Source organism: Parasteatoda tepidariorum, chromosome 7 (assembly GCF_982258835.1).
Source record: "Parasteatoda tepidariorum strain Cologne lab strain chromosome 7, Ptep-v5.0, whole genome shotgun sequence".
In the NCBI taxonomy this organism is placed as follows: Eukaryota; Metazoa; Arthropoda; class Arachnida; order Araneae; family Theridiidae; genus Parasteatoda; species Parasteatoda tepidariorum.
Genome location: NC_141761.1, coordinates 72291047 through 72315031, shown reverse-complemented (window position 1 = coordinate 72315031; position 23985 = coordinate 72291047). Strand labels below are relative to the sequence as shown.

Below are 23985 nucleotides of genomic sequence, written 5' to 3'. Positions count from 1 at the left end.
TGAGTTGGTTTGAATCTCTCTAATTTGAAACATTTTAAGTTTTATTTATTTTAGAGCTAGAAAAATCGTCTGAATATATCAACTATTTTAATATATTTTAATATGTTTTTAATTCGTAAGATAAACCAAAATGACTGTCGTAGGTCTTTCGGTTTCAGCACTGTGTTTCAGAAAATAAAAATCCTTTTAACGGATAACAGTCTACACTGTAAAAATTTCCAAATCAAATTACGGTGGCGTCCAGAGTGCAGTATCCGTAAAATTCATTTTACTGTAAAATCCATTTTTACCGTAAATTTTTTTGCACTCTATACGGTTTAGTTATTACAGTGATTCAGTGATCTTACAAAAAAATTTACTGTAAACTCTACGTTTATTATATTCTTTTTGTTTCGTAAAACTTTACTGTAAAAAGTACCGACATCCTGAATGTCTGTACTTTTAACCGTAATTTGATCAAGAATTTTTTATAGTGCAAATGTTTATGAAAGGAAATGAATAATAAATAATTACAAAAAATTCTAAGTCAGCCAACCAAATGTGCATTTTAATTATATTGTATTTTCCCCTAATTTTAATCGAACTCTACTGTCGGATAGCTGGAAGATCATTTTTCAATTAATTGTAATTAATTTCCAACTATTCTTTTTGTTCTAAGACTCATTACAATGAATTAAAAATTTTGCAGTTTAACATTCAACTTACCACGATCATGTCCTTAAGCCAACAGCAAACATTTTGTTTTAATCTGAAGACTAAATAAATAAAATTTAAACACTATTTATATGACGTTTCCTCGAGGACTAATAAATATGATGGGACAGGAAATTCTTAATGACCACGTGCCATATTTTGATTGCTAATACAAATAGGAATTTTCAGAGTTATTTGTTACATATTTGTAGCAAGAAACGTAACGTTTGTGTCAGCTAGGGGTGACCTGTAAGTTTAAACATCGGTTTTGGATACATGATTCGTGATTAAAAGATATAAAACATTATCCAATTAAAATATTCTTATAAGCAGAACAATTATGTCAAAAGGTTCTATTGCCATCAAGTTAATCTTTGGATATTTTTAAGGTCTGTTGATCCGTGTAATATAAATGCGAATTAGTACAATTACAAAAACTTCCAGAAATGCATCTAAGAAAAAAACCAATGTCTAAGGAATTTTCTTACGTTTAAAATTGCTTTCAAAAGTATGTATAAAGCTAAGCTTTAATATTTCAAAATTTATTGCGTTTATAGGCTACGCGGAGATAAAATGAAGGCAGTATGTGAAGCTTAGTCCAAATCTATTTCGGTTCTTTTTGAGATACAGGATCTTATAAAGAGCATATTGGTTTTCCAACTTTGATTTCTGGTAGCCTTTACTTGGCTGAAAAAATAAGCAGGATGTGTACTAGTTTTTAAATAAGATCGAGATACGTCTTGTATGAACACGAAAATGGCACTAATTCTTTTTTCATTATAGGCTAGGCGGAGATAAAATGAAGGCAGTATTTGAAGCTTAGTCCAAATCTATTTCAGTTCTTTTTGAGATACAGGATCTTATAAACAGCATATTGGTTTTCCAACTTTGATTTCTGGTAGCCTTTACTTGGCTGAAAAAATAAGCAGGATGTGTACTAGTTTTTAAATAAGATCGAGATACGTCTTGTATGAACACGAAAATGGCACTAATTCTTTTTTCATTATAGGCTAGGCGGAGATAAAATGAAGGCAGTATTTGAAGCTTAGTCCAAATCTATTTCAGTTCTTTTTGAGATACAGGATCTTATAAACAGCATATTGGTTTTCCAACTTTGATTTCTGGTAGCCTTTACTTGGCTGAAAAAAATAAGCAGGATGTGTACTAGTTTTTAAATAAGATCGAGATACGTCTTGTATGAACACGAAAATGGCACTAATTCTTTTTTCATTAAAGCAAGTTAAACCACTCCCTTTTAGGGGATTTTATTACGATAAGGCCTTCAAGATACAAAACAGTAACTAGAAATTACTGCAAAGACCTAATCCCATACATTATATTTTTCGCCCTTCTATATGTAGAAATATATTTTGGTAAAATTACCGTACTGTATAGTCATGATATCTTTTGTAAAAAAAAAAAAAATGGTTAATAAAACCGAAATATTCGGTATTGAAATCATTCATTTGGCAATTTTTCATTGATTATAACAACTTATAATAATTTGGCATTGATTATAACAACTAACGGTCCCCTTTAATAGAACTGTACCCATCTACAATTTAAACACCTATCATAAATAATCCCTTGTTTCGGCTTTTAACGGAACGATAGGTTTTACCGCAATGGCTTGATGAACATCCAAAATAGAATGAAAGCACACGTCGTACTTTTACCAAGCCATTTAGGTCAATCCTAGATTCTATAGGTAAAATTTGGACATAGAATTCCATAGAAAAACATAGAATTCCATTAGATTTTCACCAACAATTTCAAAATTTATTATATGATTTTCTTTTTAATTTAAGAACGAATAAATTTTTTTATCATTATCATAATTATTGGTTTCGATTTTGTTTTTCATAATATGGATTAATGTTTAAATTTTATTAGCGTGTCAGGCGTAAGAAAGATTATGTTGAAAAGCTCCGCTTAAAAATTCATTTGAAAATTTTTAAGTACAGCTTATTTGAAAACTTATGAACTTATTATTTAACTATGAATTGAAATGCGGAGATTTCTCTCTTCAAGAGCAATGCCCAGGTTCAAGGTCATTTCTCTTATCTTTATGATTTAAATAGAAAACAAAGTTTTCTTATTTTCAATACCAAGAATAAATAAGTAAAAAGAAAACAGAATTTTTATATATATATGTACTATAAATCCCACTATCCTCTATTTCTGCTTCTATTTTCATACTTTACATCTGGCAAACTGGTTACGAAAATATTTTTAAATAATTTTTACAAGACTTCAGTAAGTAAAAATACGTTAAATTTTTCTTGAATTCCTATTTTGTATTTTCTGTTTTATTTTGAGTTAGTTTTTTGCTTGATTTGTTTTATTTTCATTTCGAATTTTTTTAGTGCTCCTCACATATATTTTGCTTTGCTACATTAGTTCAATATTCGAAAGCACTTTTTTTTCCGGATCTAATTGTGTGTGCCGATAACAAAACATTATTTTGTGTTCTGGTATTTTTATTTATTTTTTTGCTATTTTTTTTTAATTTTAATATTTTTAAAATAAATATATCTATTAATTTTTTTTCGCTTTCAAAATATTTTTTTTCTTGTTTTCTTTGTATTTTTATCACATTGTATGGGTTCTATGTTCTTGCAGCCTATATATATATATATATATATATATATATATATATATATATATATATATATATATATATATATATATATATATATATATATATATATATATATATATATATATATATATATATATATATATATATATATATATATATATATATATATATATATATATATATATATATATATATATATATATATATATATATATATATATATATATATATATATATATATATATATATATATATATATATATATATATATATATATATATAACGCTAGGTTATCCAAGAGTGCTAAAAAGGTGAGGTCCAGGGCTAATATCCTGCTTGCCCCATTTTCACAACAGCTCTAATATCAGATATCATTCTTGAAAAGAATATTAAAAATTCCTCTACACAGAACTACAATTCTTCAGGCGACAAAGAAGCAATGTGTTCTATTCTATTTGCAGAGTGTTGAAAATCGATTTAAACGCCTCATGCTTGAAACAATGGTATTCGAGGGGAGTCATAAATCATTGACCATGGAATAAAGTGAGGGTGTTGCACCTTTTAGGAGAACAATCGAAGTTCCACTGTGATAAACAAAGGAACTTTTATTTCTTTCGAAGAAAATTTCTAATCACGTACGTTTTTATATAAATATGCTTTAAATGGCTCTGAGTTATTGTAACTGTATTTTATAACAAAGAAGTATAATTTATTTCATCCTATTTTTATAAAGAAAAATAGCCAATAACACTGTTATTGAACAATTTATTACAAGTCGTGATAAAGAACTCGGGGGATTAAACTAATTTGTTGGTACAAATGTGATAAAATTTAGTTTGAGATATTGTTTAATAATGTTCACCGTACTCACAGACATTTTATACAGTTTTCTGTTTATATTAAATAATAGATAAATCTAGCTTCGATTGAAAATTTGAAAACACTATATTTTTTTAAAGATTAAGTGAAATCGAGCATAAAAAAGAAAGGAAATAAAATTTAAAAAAAAATCACACTTGACTAAACTAGAAAAAAATTCTGGCAAAATTACCGTACATACACTGTACAAAAATTCAGAAACTAATTATTAATCGACAAATATGATAAAATTTAGTTTGAGATATTGTTTAATAATGTTCACCGTACTCAGGCACTTTATACATTTTTCTGTTTATATTAAATAATAGATAAATCTAGCTTCGATTGAAAATTTGAAAACACTATATTTTTTAAAGATTAAGTGAAATCGAGCATAAAAAAGAAAGGAAATAAAATTTTAAAAAAATCACACTTGACTAAACTAGAAAAAAATTCTGGCAAAATTACCGTACATACACTGTACAAAAATTCAGAAACTAATTATTAATCGACAAATATGATAAAATTTAATTTGAGATATTGTTTAATAATGTTCACCGTACTCACAGACATTTTATACATTTTTCTGTTTATATTAAATAATAGATAAATCTAGCTTCGATTGAAAATTTGGAAACACTATATTTTTTAAAGATTAAGTGAAATCGAGCATAAAAAAGAAAAGAAATAAAATTTAAAAAAAATCACACTTGACTAAACTAGAAAAAAATTCTGGCAAAATTACCGTACATACACTGTACAAAAATTCAGAAACTAATTATTAATCGACAAATATGATAAAATTTAGTTTGAGATATTGTTTAATAATGTTCACCGTACTCACTGACATTTTATACATTTTTCTGTTTATATTAAATAATAGATAAATCTAGCTTCGATTGAAAATTTGAAAACACTATATTTTTTAAAGATTAAGTGAAATCGAGCATAAAAAAGAAAAGAAATAAAATTTAAAAAAAATCACACTTGACTAAACTAGAAAAAAATTCTGGCAAAATTACCGTACATACACTGTACAAAAATTCAGAAACTAATTATTAATCGACAAATATGATAAAATTTAGTTTGAGATATTGTTTAATAATGTTCACCGTACTCAGGCACTTTATACATTTTTCTGTTTATATTAAATAATAGATAAATCTAGCTTCGATTGAAAATTTGAAAACACTATATTTTTTAAAGATTAAGTAAAATCGAGCATAAAAAAGAAAGGAAATAAAATTTAAAAAAAAATCACACTTGACTAAACTAGAAAAAAATTCTGGCAAAATTACCGTACATACACTGTACAAAAATTCAGAAACTAATTATTAATCGACAAATATGATAAAATTTAGTTTGAGATATTGTTTAATAATGTTCACCGTACTCACAGACATTTTATACATTTTTCTGTTTATATTAAATAATAGATAAATCTAGCTTCGATTGAAAATTTGAAAACACTATATTTTTTAAAGATTAAGTGAAATCGAGCATAAAAAAGAAAAGAAATAAAATTTTAAAAAAAAATCACACTTGACTAAACTAGAAAAAAATTCTGGCAAAATTACCGTACATACACTGTACAAAAATTCAGAAACTAATTATTAATCGACAAATGTGATAAAATTTAGTTTGAGATATTGTTTAATAATGTTCACCGTACTCAGGCACTTTATACATTTTTCTGTTTATATTAAATAATAGATAAATCTAGCTTCGATTGAAAATTTGAAAACAATATATTTTTTAAAGATTAAGTGAAATCGAGCATAAAAAAGAAAGGAAATAAAATTTAAAAAAAAAATCACACTTGACTAAACTAGAAAAAAATTCTGGCAATATTACCGTACATACACTGTACAAAAATTCAGAAACTAATTATTAATTGACAAATGTGATAAAATTTAGTTTGAGATATTGTTTAATAATGTTCACCGCACTCAGACATTTTATAAATTTTTTCTGTTTATATTAAATAATAGATAAATCTAGTTTTGATTGAAAATTTAAAAACGCTATATTTTTTTAAAATAAAGTGAAATCGAGCATAAGAAAGAAAGGTAATAAAATTTTAAAAAAATCACACTTGACTAAATTATAGTTTAAAAGTATTCAATTATAGTAGAATTTCAAATTTTTTGTCATTTTTATTGTTTCGTAATATTTTGTACACTGTATATAGTGTAATATAATAGGAATAATAATAAAAACATACTATTCACAGGGAAAAAAATCTGGCAAAATTACCGTACACACACTGTAAGAAAATTCGGAAACTAATTATTAATCGACAAAACTGCTTCCGAAATTCACAGAGAATTTCATTTAATAGTATGATTCCGGATAACTGCAAAACATTTTTTTTTATTTCCATAACATTGTTTGAAATAAAAGAAATCATCAATGAAACTAAATCGCATTGACGCTGATTTAGTTTCAGAGGCTTTCGAAATATTCAGAAGCGTTTTTGAAAAGGACAAGCACCTTATCTCTCTTATATTAGCACCTCTTATATTTAGAAACGTTTCGAGATTTTTTTTAACAATTTAATTACCATTTCTGGTAAAAATCTATATATATATATATAATTATGGTAATAAAAACAAAAATATCCGGCATTTAAACCATTCATTTTGTAATTTTTCTGTTCATATGGTAACGGTTTACCGGAAATTCTTGTTTCCAAAATTATAGTTTTTATTAATACGCATTAAAAAAAAAAATAAAATTGAAAAGTAAATTGAACTGAATACATAAAATACTGAAAACATTCTCTAAGATATGATAAAAATAGCACATTTTACCACATTTACTAAATTTAGCGTATTACAAAACTATATTTTATTACTAATTTTAAAATAATCATTACCCAAAGCGCTTCGGTAAAAATTAAACTTTACAACTGTTTTTGACGTTCCCACAGGCCAGAAACGCTGTAAATTTTACTTTATTCTGGTATTTTTGATCATGCTTTCTTTCTTTGTGTTATATTAGTTTGCCGCCCGCCTTAATGGTGCACTGAGAGATAAAAAAAGTTCTAAATTAATTTTAAACTTTACTAATATTTTGTAGAACCTGATATAATATAATTTGTAACGATTAAATGATGACAGCAAAATGATAGCTATATGTTTGCCTGTCTAATCGTGTTGCGTCAAGAAATAAAAAACCAGCTATTTCAAAATTATTTTAATTTTTTTCGAATATTTTTATGCGATATAATATAAATTGTAGAATGAAGCAAAATCATTGCAATAAGTTCAACCAATTTTATCACGTTGCGTTAAAAAAAAAACAGTAGTTTTAAATTTATTTTAAGATTTTAAAAATTTTCGTACGTAGCAAAATATAAATTATTTAAACTGTAGAATAAACAAAACGATTGCCATTATATTGTTGGCCTCATCGCAGGGCACCAAGAAAAATAAGTTTTAAACTCGAACTTAGCAGGGCTAAATCTAGGTATGTAACAATTATTAACTCAATAATGTAAAGTCACATGAAAGGGCAACGACAAATAAAAATAAATGCTATGTAGTAAGTTCTTATTCCTTTGACTAATTTGTAATAGGTCTAAAAATTTAAATAAAATTTTGTAGTGATAAATTGCTCCTCTAAAACATGTTTTCGTGATTTTTATGTTTAAGTAACGGAAATGTCAGTAGAACGAAAAAAATTTGTAGCAGCACTGAAAAAGAGGTAAGTAAGATAACATATTTTGGCCACCAAAAGTGATTTTAAAATTGTTTTACAAGTACTTATTTTGGAAATTTACATACTGTACATGCGAACCACTTGAGAAAAAATGTGCCTTTTTTTACGTGTATTAATAAATAAATTCCTGGTTCAGTAGTTAATAAATAAATCAATTTTCTTAAATAATTAATTTTATCTTATTTAAGTTGCATAGAGTTTACTTACCTTCAGTTAGTCTGAGGTCTGACTTTTTACTCAATTCAGAACTGCTGCTTTTGCTATCATGAGTCTAATTGAAAAAAAAAATTAAGTAATATTTTTTAAAAGTTAACATAAAAACAAAATAAATAGAGTAATTATCATACATTAAACCAGATAATATAAAAAACCTATAGAACATAAACTGTTTTATACAATGCGGGGAATTTACAGTAAAAATAAAAATTTTCTTATAACAAATGTCTCAAGACAGTAACGTTTTTGCTCGAAAATTCCTTTGCAGCTTTACAGGAATTAGAGAAACTATAAAATATTTAAAAAAAAAAATTCGATTTAAATTTTATTGATAAAACAAGTTCATTGCAGGCATGGGAGTAGTATACCTATCTCATCTTATGTGAGAAATTATACTAGACATATTTAACAATGATTAATAACTAATTATTAATCATAGGAAAAAACCTATGATAAATAAGTTTTGCAGTATGATTATAATCTGTAATTTACAAGTTTTAATATAGTAATATTTTAGTAATAAATAAGTTCTTATAAGTATTAATAATTTTTCCCTGCTAAAATCTGTAAAAAAGAATTTTTTTTAAGTAAATCTTCCTTTTTCGCTACACTGTAAAATCTAATTGCGAAAAAAAGTACTAGAATCCTGAGTGCCGGTATTTTTTACCGTAAACTTTTACGGAACAAAAAATCTGATAATGCGTAATTTTTACAGTGACATTTACCGTAGAATCACTGTAATTAAATAAATATTATTGTAAAAATTACAGCAAAAACGAAATTTTACGTTAAAAAATAATTTCACAGTAAAATAAGTATTACAAATGTGGTATTCAGTGCGCCAGTACTTTTTTCCGGAATTTTCTACAGTGTATATCAATCAAAGGAACAAAAAAAAAAAAAAAAAAAAAAAAAATACCAAGCATATTTTGTGGTTTGTTTTGGCAGCTTTACAGGAATCTCAACTCAAGGAGCTAACTCAAGGATCTAGATCAACAAGCTATATATTTCAAGGTGTCATCTTATCTATTTCCTTCACATATATATTTAAATAACCGAATTATTTATTTCAAGACTTAGTAAAATTTGATGGGTGTTAAACAAAATTTGGCTTAAGATGATATTAAGTAAACTTGACTGGAAATAGGCCGAAATTAAAGCCTAAAGATCCAGTCTCTTATTTATCAGTGTTGATGGAAGTTATTGTAGCCTAATGAGCCAAATTAACTAGCTTTATATTTTAAAGTGTCTAATTTACTAATTTATCTATCTTTTTTAAAGATACATGTCTAAATATACTAGCTGTATATTTCACAATATTATAAAGATTGATTTGTGTTTTTCTTGTATATTACATATACTACTAGGAGGCTTCTCCCCATGCTCGCTGGCGCTCGCCAACCCCCAGAACTGCTTTCGCAGTTCATTTCGGATTGTTTCGCAATCCAACGCTCGCTTTGCTCGCTCATTGGATACGTTCTTAATGTCTAGCTTTTGTATACTTTTTAGAATACCGAAGTTCCGAAAACTTTTCACTGTAGAAAATTCTAAACCTGTACATTTCAATATTAATTTGAAATTGCAAACAGTTCACATATTTTGCTTAATCACACTATTCTAAATTTCAGTTGTTGAGAAAATTAACAGTTGTAAGTTTTGTTTTAAAGTCTTTTCCACCAGAGGGCTAAAGCCATGTGTTGTAAAACAATATGAAATAGTAGTCTGCCACTGAACGCCGGATGTAAAGCATCGGCTTCGATGAAGATAATTTTGTATTTTTAATTCTCTGAAGGACTCCACTCTAATAATATGGAATTTGTAAAATAAATGTATATATTTTTGATTGTTGATGAAGCCCATCATTTTGTGTTTTCATCAGTGTTCAGAAGCAGAACAATTATAAGTTTTTTATTATATCGCAAAAATTTAAAATGTATAAAAAAAAAGAAAATAGTAAGAAAATGAGTATAGTCATAGAAAAAGTTAAAATTATAATATAGTATTTGTCAGTTAAAATTAAACTTTTTGCTTAAGTCATTGTTAACAATTTAAATTTCTCCGAGGCAATTCTAAACCTTAATTTTGTTCAAAATGTCAGTAAAATTAAGGCAGTATTGTTAAGTTGAAACACAATATTTTTAGTTTTGATGTCAGCAATACAATTCAATTTTTCACAAAAACGATTGTTTCCATTATTAAATTCAGTGTCAGCTATTCAAAGTTTTCTGAGGCAACTCTTAATCTCTAAATATTATTTTTTTATGTGCAAATTTCTAAATGTCAGTATTCAACCACAAAACAACTTAAAGTCCTCAAATTTAGCATGAAGTTGTAAAATTTAATGAAAGAGTGTCATAGCAATTATGTTAGTAGAAGTAAAGTTAGTACTGTAAAATTAAAACAATATTTTTAATCAATGAGCCAAGTTCTTCAAGAAGCTGTTGTAGAAGTAGCTGGATAGAAGTTTTTTTAATTTAAAACTTTTTATAGAATTTCTTTAAAAACACAATTGTTAATTTGAGCATTTGGCGATACAACACTTATAGAATTGAAGGATTTGTTACGTCAAGCGCTCAGGTATCATAATTTTGATCTAGTTGCGCTTCTATGTCATTTTGATTTGTGTAGCTAAGTTAACTTTCAAAAAAATCTATGGCTGTTAACAGCATTTATATTTTTTAGGTAGTTTATTTTTATTTTTTTTAGAATTCGTTCTTTCTTTTAGCGAAATGTTTTTTAACCTAACAGAATTCTTTGCCGACTGTTCTCTGTATATATGAAGAAAATAAAGTAATTATTTAAGTGTTGTGAAAAGAATCTTATTTAGTTGTAAAAAGTACTTCTATATATATATACACACATTGTGAGCCTCACACTATTGTATTGATATATTTTGCTTTGGTTATATTAATACAATGCATAATACAATATTAGAAACCATTCTAATTTGAATATATGATCGTGTGAGCTGACGACTAGTTTACATCTTTTTCGTTTTCCTCTGGCTTTTTAATTTTTCCTTTAATTTTAGTAATTTTTAAAAAAAACTTTAATTATTTTGGCAATAATTTTTATTTTTCTGTTTTATAAAATAATTTTCATTCTTTCATTTCATTCATAAACTCATTATAATAAGTTCTTCAGATAATATTGTTTATTTGGCAGAGTTGTTGAACGTTCTTGTACCCCAGGGAGATCCAAATTAATTAACAATATACTTCAAGATCTCTACTTTTTCTATGTTTTAAGGATAAATATTTCAATTGATTTGCTATATATTACAAAACTTAATAGAGTTTGATAATTGTTCAAATCCATGTATGTGCTTTAAAAAGAAAAACAGATATGCTCAAGATTAGGCGTGTAACAGACAAAAATGAAATCTTACAGATCCTGTAGTTTGTTTGGCTGCGTTGATTAACGTTGTTGTTGCGTATGGCGCCAAATCACAAGGTAAATCTCTTTTGTAAAATATAGCCATACTATGTGTGTCTACTTCCGCATAATCAGGAGCACAAACGCTATAAAGAAATACACAAAAAATAAGTAATTCGAAAATCATTAAGAAATACTTTTATCTCCATCACACTTTATAAGTTCAATGCAAAAAGTAGTTAAAATAAATATGACCTCCATTTCTATTGAAAGTAATTTCTCACAAAGTCGGATAAACCATAAAAAAAGAATTATTTACCTTTAAAAAGAAAATAAAGTTAAACAATTTTGGATTTTATATCATATTTTATCAGATAATACAACAATTTTGAAGGATTTTTTTTCGGTTTGATAGTGCTTTGACATAAGGTAAAAAAATCTACTTTTTCTTATGAGAGTTAACTCAATTTCTTTTATTAAATATAATTTAATGTACATTAGTTATAAATGTAGTAGCTTTATATTAGTAAAATAGTAAATCTTTTAAATCAAGAATTAATGCAAAACTGAGAAAAAGGAATGATCAAAATTATTAGGTTATGGTAAAATTTACCGTGTTTCTAGGTTCACGGGAATTTTAAAATGCTCGGAAAATTTTACCGAAGCTCTTTGTTAATAATTTTGGTAAAATTAAAAAAAAATATGGTTTTATAATATGTGATAAAATTTGGTAAATGTAGTATGATTAGATAATTTTATCATAATACATTAGAGCACGGCATAGAAACCATTTTTTCGATTAGATTTACTTTTCTGTTTTGTCTCTTTTACTCAAGTGCGGTAATAAGAGCTATAGTTTTGAAAACCAGAATTTCTGGTAAATCGTTACCATACGAATGGCAAAATTTCCAAATGAATGGTTTAAATACCGCTAATTTGCTTTTATCAATCAGAATCATGCTTCTTTTTTTATCAAAATTGAATTGAATTTTTTTAATTACCATACAATAATTTACCAGAATTTTTTTCTTCTTTTTATTCTGTAAAGTTTATTTTTTATTAAATGTAAGGCAATAGGAACTATAATCTTGGAAAACAGAATTTGCTGCAAAACGGTTACCATATAAACGGAAAATTACCAAATGAATGGTTTAAATACCGTATATTTTGGTTTTTAATACCATAATTAGGGCTCTTTTTACCTGAAATGTCATTGCCATATAGTACAATAATTTTACCAGAATTTTTTTCTTTAAGCATTGTTACTCGGTAAATTAAACAAATATATTTGTTTCAGGCAGCTATTTTTTACAATTACTGCAAAAATTAGTGAGAATCTCTTAGAGTTGCTTGTGTATTGTACATGTTTCAAATTTTATATTTTAATTTCTACTTAAATTTCTTCCTGAAAACAATGTAGCATACATGCCTTGAAAAAAAAATCCTCGTTTCAGAACTTAAACATGACGTCAAAATAATTTTCTGAGCACTAATTGATCTAGATAAAAAAAATTTAAATAGACAAATATATAAAAATATAAACTTTTATTAAATCATGTTCAGAAAAAAATGGAATCTATGAAGCAAAATATATTACAAGAAATTTTAAATAAATAAACAGCTAACAATATAAAATATCCATCGTAGTTAAATAGAAAATAAATTTTAAAACACGGTGCCGAAATTTTTTTGTCTTTATGAATTAACTTTAATTAAAGCTTCATTTTCTCACTTCTATAAAAACCGGTGTATGAAAAAAAGTTCTTTAAAATTACAGGGCTGGACTGCGATATAGCGATAAGTCAAATTTTTTAGGGTATATTTTTGCAGTATTTATTTTTGTATTGCTTCCATATACATGCCATTTACCGCCATTTTCACTATACTAATAGCACAATCTAAGGAAACATCTTATAGCCTATATGGAAATCAAGGAATTTTTAACATAAACACTTTCTGAAAATATACTTTCGAAAACATTTCGAAACCGTAGCTTATCATTATATTGCCCAAAACTTTAAATTGGTATTAATATATGTGTTATAGATTGAAAATACCATTTATCTCAAAAATAAAATGCATACATAACGAACTGTTTTGCCCTTCTTTCTTTGGACCGATATATATCTTTCAATCTTTCCGATAAAAAAAAACTAAAAACACAATATTGTTCAAAAGTTTCCAAGAAATAAACCAATTCAATTGAGCAAAAAACTTTCCTATCCGAAATATAAACGAAAATACAATATAAATAAAATATAAAAAACATTCTAAAAGGCAAAATATTCAAATCCTATAATCTTTGCATCCTCTGTTCGATATGAATCATTTCCTTCTCAATGCTACTTCAATACAAAGCATTATAGGCGATTCCAACAAAGATAAAGATTACACAGCCTATACTTGATGGCTAGGGGGTGGAGAGCATTTTTTTCTTTCGAATCCGAATAAATTAAAGAAAAATTTCATTTTTATCTTATACGAGATCATTTTTAATGGTAAAAGGGAGGAGGGGCATAAAGAAGAAAAAGTAATATTTTGAGTTGTGACACGAATGAATGAGTTTAGATTCTTTACCTGTAATAATTGTGCTCCATAGAAGAATCTGGTTTTTCTAGTAATTTGGATTCACTGATGCTGTTGGCGTTGCTCGCATGAGATGGGTTGATCCATAATGTCTCACAAGAATTTACCTCCCTGTAATATAATTTAGAATTTAGTCTTATTTAATAACTGCAAACGTGTACAACGTCTATATATATATATATATATATATATATATATATATATATATATATATATATATATATATATATATATATATATATATATATATATATATATATATATATATATATATATATATATATATATATATATATATATATATATATATATATATATATATATATATATATATATATATAGTCAAACCCCGCAATAGTTGAATAGTTTCGCCATTTTTTTGGTAATTTTGAAATTTCTACATAAAATACATATACTAATTGTCAGGGTCACGTGATGTAATAACACGCATTTTCTGATGTTGCGAGCTAAAAGCTTGATATTATAGATATGATCATTTTTTCTCGTTTTGGTTTAAAAACACAATGGATGAAAAAGAATAATAAAATGGTGAATTAGTTTTTGTAGAATTTTGCGTTATTTCTTTTGTAAAAGGTTACGACTGACACTAATTTTTAAAACCATCTATTGAATGGAATATAGCCATAAGCATTTTTCTTGCTTACTTCTTCCATCTCAGTTTCCCATCCCATTCTTCTATCTCAGTTTCCCAAAGGCCATCCCTAAATTTTCTGTACGCAAGGGAAAGAGTAATAAAAAATAAAAGTTAACACATTTTTATTTAATACATATTGATTTTTAAATTTTTTTTATTTATTTCTATTGGCTATTTATTTAAGTAATGTGTAATAAAAGAGAGTAGTTCAGAAAATTAGTTAAAATTGTTTGCGGTACGGATATAGTGTACCGAAATTTCGTCCCTTAAAGCGATCACTATACTTACTGTATATATATATATATATGTCTATAATTTGTCTTTGTTTTATCTTCATCTGTAACTTATCTTATGAGTACTGTTTACTTGCAGCTTATGCGCAATAAATGATACTTATTGTTTTTCTTAACTTTCTTCGTGTTTTCTTGTATTTATTTATTATATATATGTATATATATATATATATATATATATATATATATATATATATATATATATATATATATATATATATATATATATATATATATATATATATATATATATATATATATATATATATATATATATATATATATATATATATATATATATATATATATATATGTATATATATATATATATATGATATGAATTTTTATACAAGTCGAAACCTATAAAATATGTTCGAATAGTTTAGACAGGAGACCGCTTAAAAGTTACAGCAGCTCTTTAGTTTTCCTTTTTGCGTATTTAACCATGTTTCGAATAATTCCTAACGGAATCGAAACATTTGTGCACTTTATTATAAAATTCTTTTTTCCAAATATAATTCCAAGTAGAAAATAGATTTTAATAAATATTTATATTATTATTTAATAAGGATCGAAAAATGTTTTAATTAGAAAGTGTGATTTTTTTTTCTTTATTTAAAACTCTGTAATTTTAAATGTCAGAATACAAAAATTAAACAAAATTGGTGGAATTAAGGTTAAAAAATATAGCTTTTTCGAAATTTATTGACAGAGAAACTATTTGACTAATTTCGCTCAAATTTTCTATTTTGCATTTCTCAATTTATAACTGCAAATATAACTAGTTTGATCAAAGGAATAGTAAACCACAGTTTTCAATAATATTTTTTTTGCATTTTCAAAAAACTTATAGTCTCCAAAATAATTTGATAAAATGACTTTTTAAAAAATGCTAATGAATCTGTGAAATATGATAGTGTGTCCATCAAAAAGCATGAGTTTGATATTTTCTCTTTAAACTGTGCAATATCAGGCCTAAGAATCGAACGATCAATAATAAGTTTATTTTACGTTTCAAATTTAGTAAATAGTTTAGAAGTTCTTAGTTAATTATGATCATTATATTTAAAAATCACATTTTCAGATGAAAAAAATAATCAAGCAAATTTGTAGGTTGCATATAGATTGATAGATTTGGAGATCGTATTTGTGGATAACGATGTTCAAGCTTATATACGTAGTCTGCATGTTAATTGAGTACAGTATATAAAAATCAGAAAATACATCGACAAATAATAAAGATATATCGATAGGTTGCATGCTGATTGAGTACTGAATTTAAAATTAGTGTTTAAGGATAGCGATGTTCAAACTTATGTAGATGGTTTGTTTGTTAATTGAGTATCGGATATGAAAATTTAAAGCAAATCATATTTTGGGTTAAATATTAAACATATTGCTAACTGAATCTTAATGAATGGATATTGTTTAATGTATGAAACATATTATCAACTGAATGTTAATTGAACACTGCATTTAAAAATTGTGGTGGGACATAAACACGTTTACAATTAATTCGATAGGTTGCATGTTGATTGAGCGTCGGATTTGAAAATTATATTTGAGGATAACGATGTTCAAACTTATATAGTTGGTTTGTGTGTTAATTGAGTATCGCTTATAAAAAAAAAATCATATTTTGGGTGAAATATTAGACATATTACGATGGGACGATAATTCTTTAACAATTAATAGGTTGAAACTTAATTGCAGCATTTAAAAAACTAAGTTTGTTGATAAATATGTTTAAACTTGATAGTTTGTATGTTTATTGAGCACAACCCATATAAGAATTATGTGTTGAAATAAGTATTAAATTTATAGCGATGGTTTGCAAATTTGATTGATCATTGCATTAAAAATTATGCCTGATTATAAGCTGCAATCGATGACTGACATATTAATTTATCAACGCATTTGAAAACCATATTTGTGAATAAATATGTCCAGAATCACATAGATGGTCGTTGATGAATGTTGTTTGGACACCAAAAATGAAAATGTTTGGGATAAATATTAAAAACGATGTTTTGCACATTGATTGAGCATCGCATTTAAAAATTATACCTGGGAATTCACATGCTTTCATTTATATCATTGATTAGAATGTTAATTCAGCATTGAAATTGAAAATCATATTTAGGATAAATACGATAATACATGCATGAATATCTAAGATGTTAATAATTTTTCGAATCAATAAGTATAATTTCCTTATAAAAGTAGAGACCTGTCTAGAATCATTCCTCTAGAGTAGGTCAGTTAAGAACAATAGCTTTGAGGCAGGGTTTTTAAAAAAATGTTAAAACAACTTGTATTAAAATAAAATTTTCAGGCATGCATCTTCTAGTAAGCACTGAAGATTAAAATAACATGCTTTGTGTCAGTTTTCAAAATCTAAGGTGAATATTATCTCATTAAACAAGATCATATAAAATATAGCCCCATTTTTAGCATATTGGTTTTTGATTCCACATTGGCGGTTTTTAATTAAATTTCTTCATTTACAATAATTGATGTAAAAAGATACATAATGGCTTTTCTTTGAAACTTGTCTGACGCTACTGCAGCGTTTAGGATGTTTTTCCAATTATTGATTATTGACTGAAACAAAAGTTTTCTTCTTTATAGAGATTCACTTGGTTGAGAGGAGGAGCCGAGGGACTAATAACTTGCAAATAAATTGACCTCAGAAAATCCCATGAGCATGATCCTTAAAAAGATGTTTCCTTTCTCAGTCTTTGTTTTCGATAAGTGCTTATCGATATTTCGACAAGAGAGCAACACTTAAAAGAGAAACAAAAATACAAACAAAGAAAATCAAAATCATGTTTGCTTTTCGTTGTTAGTTTTGTAAGAGCTTTCTACGTAATAAAAATGACGAGCCAGGTCCTAAAGTTGAATATAAAAACTGAGCTATTAATGAAAGAAATGATAGTTTTAAAAGAAATTTTTTTTTCACTGAGATAAAAAAATAAACAGATATAGTCAGCAGTGGTTAGTTGAAACGAATTCAACGTCCAAAGTGCTGACGTAAAATATCCTCAGTTTTAGACCTCAGAAATGATGGGTTAGAATATCCTTGTTTTCGGACTAACTGTCGGAGGTTTTCATAGGTTTTCTCACTATGTAATGCAAATACGAGTTAAATCAATCAAAAAGTGCTTCAGGAAGGCTAGTTAGTCCCAATGCACTATCCAGGAGTTCCCTTGTCTTCTGGATTGGGTTCAAAATTACAAGACTCAGAGTTGAGTATTGATGGAAACATGTCACAATCGGGTCGCTTGTTCAATGTTGGTTATAAAATAAAATAAAATAAAATGAAATAAAGAAACAATAGTATGAAAGTTTAAATAACGTTATAGAAGATGTGCTATATTCAGTATACACGGATTCTTATTGGGATATTTTGAATAAAAATTTTAAAACTATACTAAAACTAAACTAAACTAAACTCAGCGGCGCGACAGCCCATAAAGGGCCAAGGCTTACTGGGCCCATCTCAGTTTTCTTGACCTTTGGGCTCTGGGGTGCAGGAGGAGATGTTTTGGTTAGGTGGTCAGCCGAACGCGAAACCCCCAGTGTTTAGTTCCCAAGCATGCTTGGTACTCATTTATCGACCCACTGAAGGGATGTAAGGCTGAGTCAACCTTGCCCGGTCCGAGGATCGAACCAGGGACCTGTGCCACGGGAGCACGAAGTGCTACCGCTCGGCCACCGAACGTTTTAAAACTATACAGCTTTCATAAATATTTTAGAATCTTTTTATTGTTCGTAAAATGTTTTGATTAATGCTCGAATATTTGTATTGTCTGCTTGGAAATTTCTGTTTTAGATTACTTAAAAAATTATATTTTTTAATAGCATTACTTTGCCTAAGTATGAATGATAGAAGAAGTCATTTTAGTAAGAAATTTAATATTTAAAATGTCGACATTTAGTTTTTTTATTATTTTACGATACATTTTGAAACTTTGATTATTAAATGAACAAACTTTTGTCATGAGTTTCGATTTATTTGATCAAGTTTCTTTAAAAACGAAAAAATTGTATAAAAATGCTAGTAGGAAATTTAGTATCACACTAAAATTCTAGAAATACCCTTATAATAATTTCCTGTCATTACTAAGGCCATCGTGCTACTCAGGCTCCTTGCACAGAATTTTTCGATTTTTCCAACAAGTGTATGATATAAACGCGCATGATGTTTTATGAATCATTTGGTCAATTGCACCAGAGATATCATTACAGTTGATGTTAAATAAATCACTTGGAAAGTGCATTAAAATTTATTACAAATTAAAATTATTTGTTAAAGTAGCTCATTGCAATTGGAATTATATTAGGTCTAAAATTTATTGCATACTAGCCAATAAAATGTCCTAATTGTGTAGTGTAGTCACCCCTTAAAAAAGGTTACGTAGAATAAGTAAAGATTTTAGGCGAAATTCTGTTGTATATTAAATTCTGTTGTTGCTAAATTATGCAAGTGTTATGTTATGTAGGTATTATTCTTTGTTTGAACTAAAGATAAATTGTTGCAAGATTTTACTACTTTATGCGTTTCTTGCAAGATCTAAACAAAGGATGTATTGAAATTTATGAGTTTAATAAAGGATTAATAAATAATTTACAGGCGAAAACAGTTACAAATTTTATTAATTTTATGCTAATGATAACCAAATCTTACTAATTTTTCTTTATTAACTAAAGATTTTATCGTGATTTTTATGGATGAGGTTATTACTTCCTGTTAGTTTTGTTCTGTCTGTTATTTTTGTTAAATTCTATTATCAATAACTATCACCAGAGCCGGATTATACCTTTCGTAGGCCATAGGCATAGCCAATTTTCGTAGGCCCTAGGCAATTAAAGATAAACTTGTGAATACTTTTCCTCACATTGCATTAAGAATATATTTGTCGATTCTTGGATCAAATGCAGAAGGAGAAAGATCTTTCTCCAGATTAAAATTGATAAAAAATTATTTGCGTTCAGCAATGAATCAAGATCGTTTAGCATCGCTCGCACTTATGTCTATTGAATACGACATTTTGTGTAGTTTGGAATTCGACAGCATAATACAAGATTTCGTTGAATCCAAAAATCGCAAAAAAAGTAATACATTAGATCATAAGATTCGGCAAAATAATTTATTACCGAAAAATATTATATTTTTATTTGTATCTTCATAATTTTGTGCAAAATACACTTGTTGTTTTAAAAGCTAAATTATTTTTGTCAACAAATTTTTTTCTCCGAAGTTTTTCGTAGGCCCCTGAATTTCGTAGGCCCTAGGCACGTGCCTAGTGCGCCTATAGGTTAATCCGGCCCTGACTATCACTCATGTAGTATTCAGTTGATGAATCTGAAGTAGGATAGACCAAACGGCAGCCGTATTTTACGCATTATCTATTAATATTCAATTTTTATTATGAAATAATTTGCTTGTAAATCTTATGATACTATTATGAAATCAAAAGTATTTTATTCTACACTGGCGCTAAATTTTCCCAAGTATCATAATTATAAAATCCTACTTCTATTTTATCACAAAAAAATAATTTATTTGCAACTTAAATTTCTTTCATAAATTTATGTGCATGGATTTAAATAAACACGTTCATCTCAAGCTAACACAGCATTGAGGACGGGGCAGACACCTATCCAAATGAAGAGACGTCGATCAGGCATCAAAACAATAAGTCACTTAATGTGCAACGTAAACTTGTTTTAGAAATTTACTTCTCTTTAAATTCACCCTCTCTTCTCAAATTAACACAAACACAGCATTGAGGACGGGCCAAACACTGATCCGACTGCATTTCTTCAAGAGACGCCGACGTACCTTATTATAATTCAAATTTATTCATTGAGGTTTTATATGCAGATAAAGATTTGTCGTGAAATGACAGGATGGCAGGATTAAATATTTTGGGAAAAGATGGCCACCAGCTGATATTATTCATCTGTTTTGTGACAAGCACATGTCATATCTGACTGCTTTTGCAATGAGTCTGCTGTTTGACATCTGTTGTATGTATTTATTTTTATCAGCATGCAATGCAGTCTTCAAATCAAAAGCTGTCTTGTTTTTGTTTCTCATTTTCTTTCTTCGGTTAAATGTTTACTCTTAACAACTAGGATTGTTTATTCTTGTTTAATGGGTAAAAGTTAACCTTTTCCTGCAGTTTAAATTCATTTTCAATTCATTTACTTCCTTTCGTTGTATATATTAAGGTCATCACTGCATTTTAATTTTATTTTTAGCTATACTCGCGGCAACCCTAATCTATAGTAATTTTACGTTCCTCCTCTGTAAAATAGTTCGCTTTAATAATGTTCATAAAATTGTTAAACAGGAGACAATAAACAAATACAGATTCTACTGATAAAATGATTAGTAATTATATAGAATTTAATCACGAACATGAAAATTTCTTAAATTATAATATGGAAAATATTAAAAATGCTTTCGCGTTGGAAATTTAAAAAAAGAAACCAACTTGGCACGCTTATTATCATACTTTCATAGTTACTCTTCCAAGCAATTTTGTTATCACCCTTTTTCACAATTTTTTTTTTCTAGCGTACACGTCTGTCTTTTTTTAATTTAAGATACAGTTATATATATATATATATATATATATAAAATATTATTTTTCCATAATTATTTTTTTAATACAGCAAATATATTATTTTTAATACTATCTGCTACACATTGATAAGAAATTCTCACCTCAATCCTTCTGTTTTGTGAATAGGCACTAAAGAGAGAAAAATAATACTTTTTTAGCTATGATGCATTTTCACATAACACAGTCATTGAAACTAAAAAATTTAAATTGTTTAATTAAAGAATTTTATTAAACAACTTTTTTAAATAAAGGAAATAATTCTTATTCGATTCCCCAGTATTTAATTCAAATACACTGTTGCGGTAAAAAGTACCGGCGCTCAGGGCACTCACAGTACCGGCACTCACATTTTACCGTAAAATTCATTTTTACCATACGGATAAAAACCCAGATATACCGTAATTTTTGTAATAATAATTACAGTAAAATCACGGAATCTCTCTAATTAAATAAATATTAGAGTAAAAAATAAGTCTACCGGAAAAGAATTCCGACGGACTATGAAAAGAAATGCAACATAATTACCTGAAAAGATTTATCGAAAAATTTTACATTATAATACATTTATTACATTAAAAAGTTACATAACGTCAACATTTCAACTACTTCTCAACATGAGATGAAAATCTGCCACCTGGGAATGGAACCAGAGTGTCACAATTGTCTGATTGCACATTTTTGCCCCTTGAAGAGTGTAGAGTGGACAGGAAGTTCTTTAGGTGATGCAAGAAATAGTGAAAGTCACAAGAAGCAAGATAGGGGCCACAAGGTGGATGGTCAAACACTTTCCAGTGTTACTTTTGCATCAGGTGTTTAGTGGAATTCACCATTTGGGGACGAGCGTTGTCATACACGATTTCTACTTGCTCTTATAACTGACGAAATTCTTGACTGGCGGAAACTTTATCATAGACGAAGACATAAAAAAGCTATGACGCTCTCAGTGTATTTTCATACTGCAGATTTTTGTGATTATGGACTACTATTACTCAAATTACTCTATAACGAGAGTTACAATACCCGTGGTTCATATGTTGAGAGGTAGTTGAAGTCGTTTTTTGTAATATAATAATTTATGTAATAAATGTATTGTAAATTATAACAAATATTTCCACGAAATTATGTTACATTTCTTTTTTATGGGCCTTTAGTAACTTAGCTTCCGGATGACAAAATCCAATGATATATAGCGCGCAAAATGAAAAAGAAAATATTTAATAACTTTTGGTCCACTGATTGGATTTTCACGTATTAATATGCAATCTTAATTATTTGAGGGTCTAACCTAAACGTGCGACGATATTTTAAGTTACGTAATCGGACTACTTTCTCAGAAAAAAAAACATATTTTTGAACCCCAAAACATGAGGATGGGGGTAGCCGCAATGTGGAAATGCGGTATACTATTTTGCATAATGTAATTGAACAGATTGATTCAATTAGTTTTTGAGACATAAAAATTTTAAAATATGACTTTTTTGTTACTATATAGCGAAAATTATTAAGTATTATGTAACCCAAACTTTTGACCTCTCAAAGTAGAAAGGAAAATCTAATTACGTGTAAATTTATCGAAAATATCGACGTGAAAAATTAACTTTTGACCCTTTCCCTCACTATTACGACCATATTTTCTGATGATGGATAATCCCCTTCATTTTGAGGGTTAAAGAGCCAAATCCGTATTAAAGTATGTCTGTTTTCTTCAGAGAAAGTACCTTTTAGCGTCTGCTTTCGTTATTTAATTTAGGATTTTATTAATTTAAGATTTGATTTCTATTTTGCGTAGTGTATAATAAAAAATTATTATAGCCTATATATATGCATATATATACAGTTTGCTTCTGATTGGAAGGAGGAGATTTCTTACCATTGATTTGCACACCCAGTGCCTTTTTCCAAGCAAGTCTCCTCCTGAAGAAAACGGCAACGAGGAAGACAGATAATAGAATGAAAATGAAGCTACCTAGAACAGCAATGAACCATGGTTGTTGTACTATAGTATGAATGGAAGATGATCTCCTCGACAAACCACTGTCCATGGCTCCAATCATATGAGGATCTGAAAAATTTACTGCAAGTCATTTCACTATGAAAATACACACATTAGCTATAATTTAGACTTCAGCTCTTTCAAGATTTAGACAAGGACTTGCAAAATATTTCTAAATAATTTTATTGATGCAGCTATTAGTCTTTTAGTTAATATGTGAAATATTAAAAATGCCAGGGAATTCCCATGCGATCCCATGCCTTGCATGAAATATTCTCACTGAGAGATTAATGCCTTGCAGTGCAACGCAATGATGCATATGATGTTGCAGCACATACATCTATAAGATAATG

The 23985-nt window shown here is 27.4% G+C and overlaps 1 protein-coding gene across 1 annotated transcript in view; it reads right to left on the bottom strand.

The window, feature by feature from the left end:
- The window catches only part of LOC107455609 (protein sax-3), a 155236-nt gene that overhangs the window by 26348 nt on the left and 104903 nt on the right, over positions 1-23985 (bottom strand). The window contains exons 16-20 of the mRNA XM_087168058.1: positions 23510-23701; positions 21741-21768; positions 14045-14164; positions 11481-11613; positions 8084-8147 (exon numbers count right to left, since the gene is read on the bottom strand). Of these exons, the coding sequence (XP_087024184.1) occupies positions 8084-8147; positions 11481-11613; positions 14045-14164; positions 21741-21768; positions 23510-23701 (537 nt within the window). The remainder of the gene's footprint in view (positions 1-8083; positions 8148-11480; positions 11614-14044; positions 14165-21740; positions 21769-23509; positions 23702-23985) is intronic.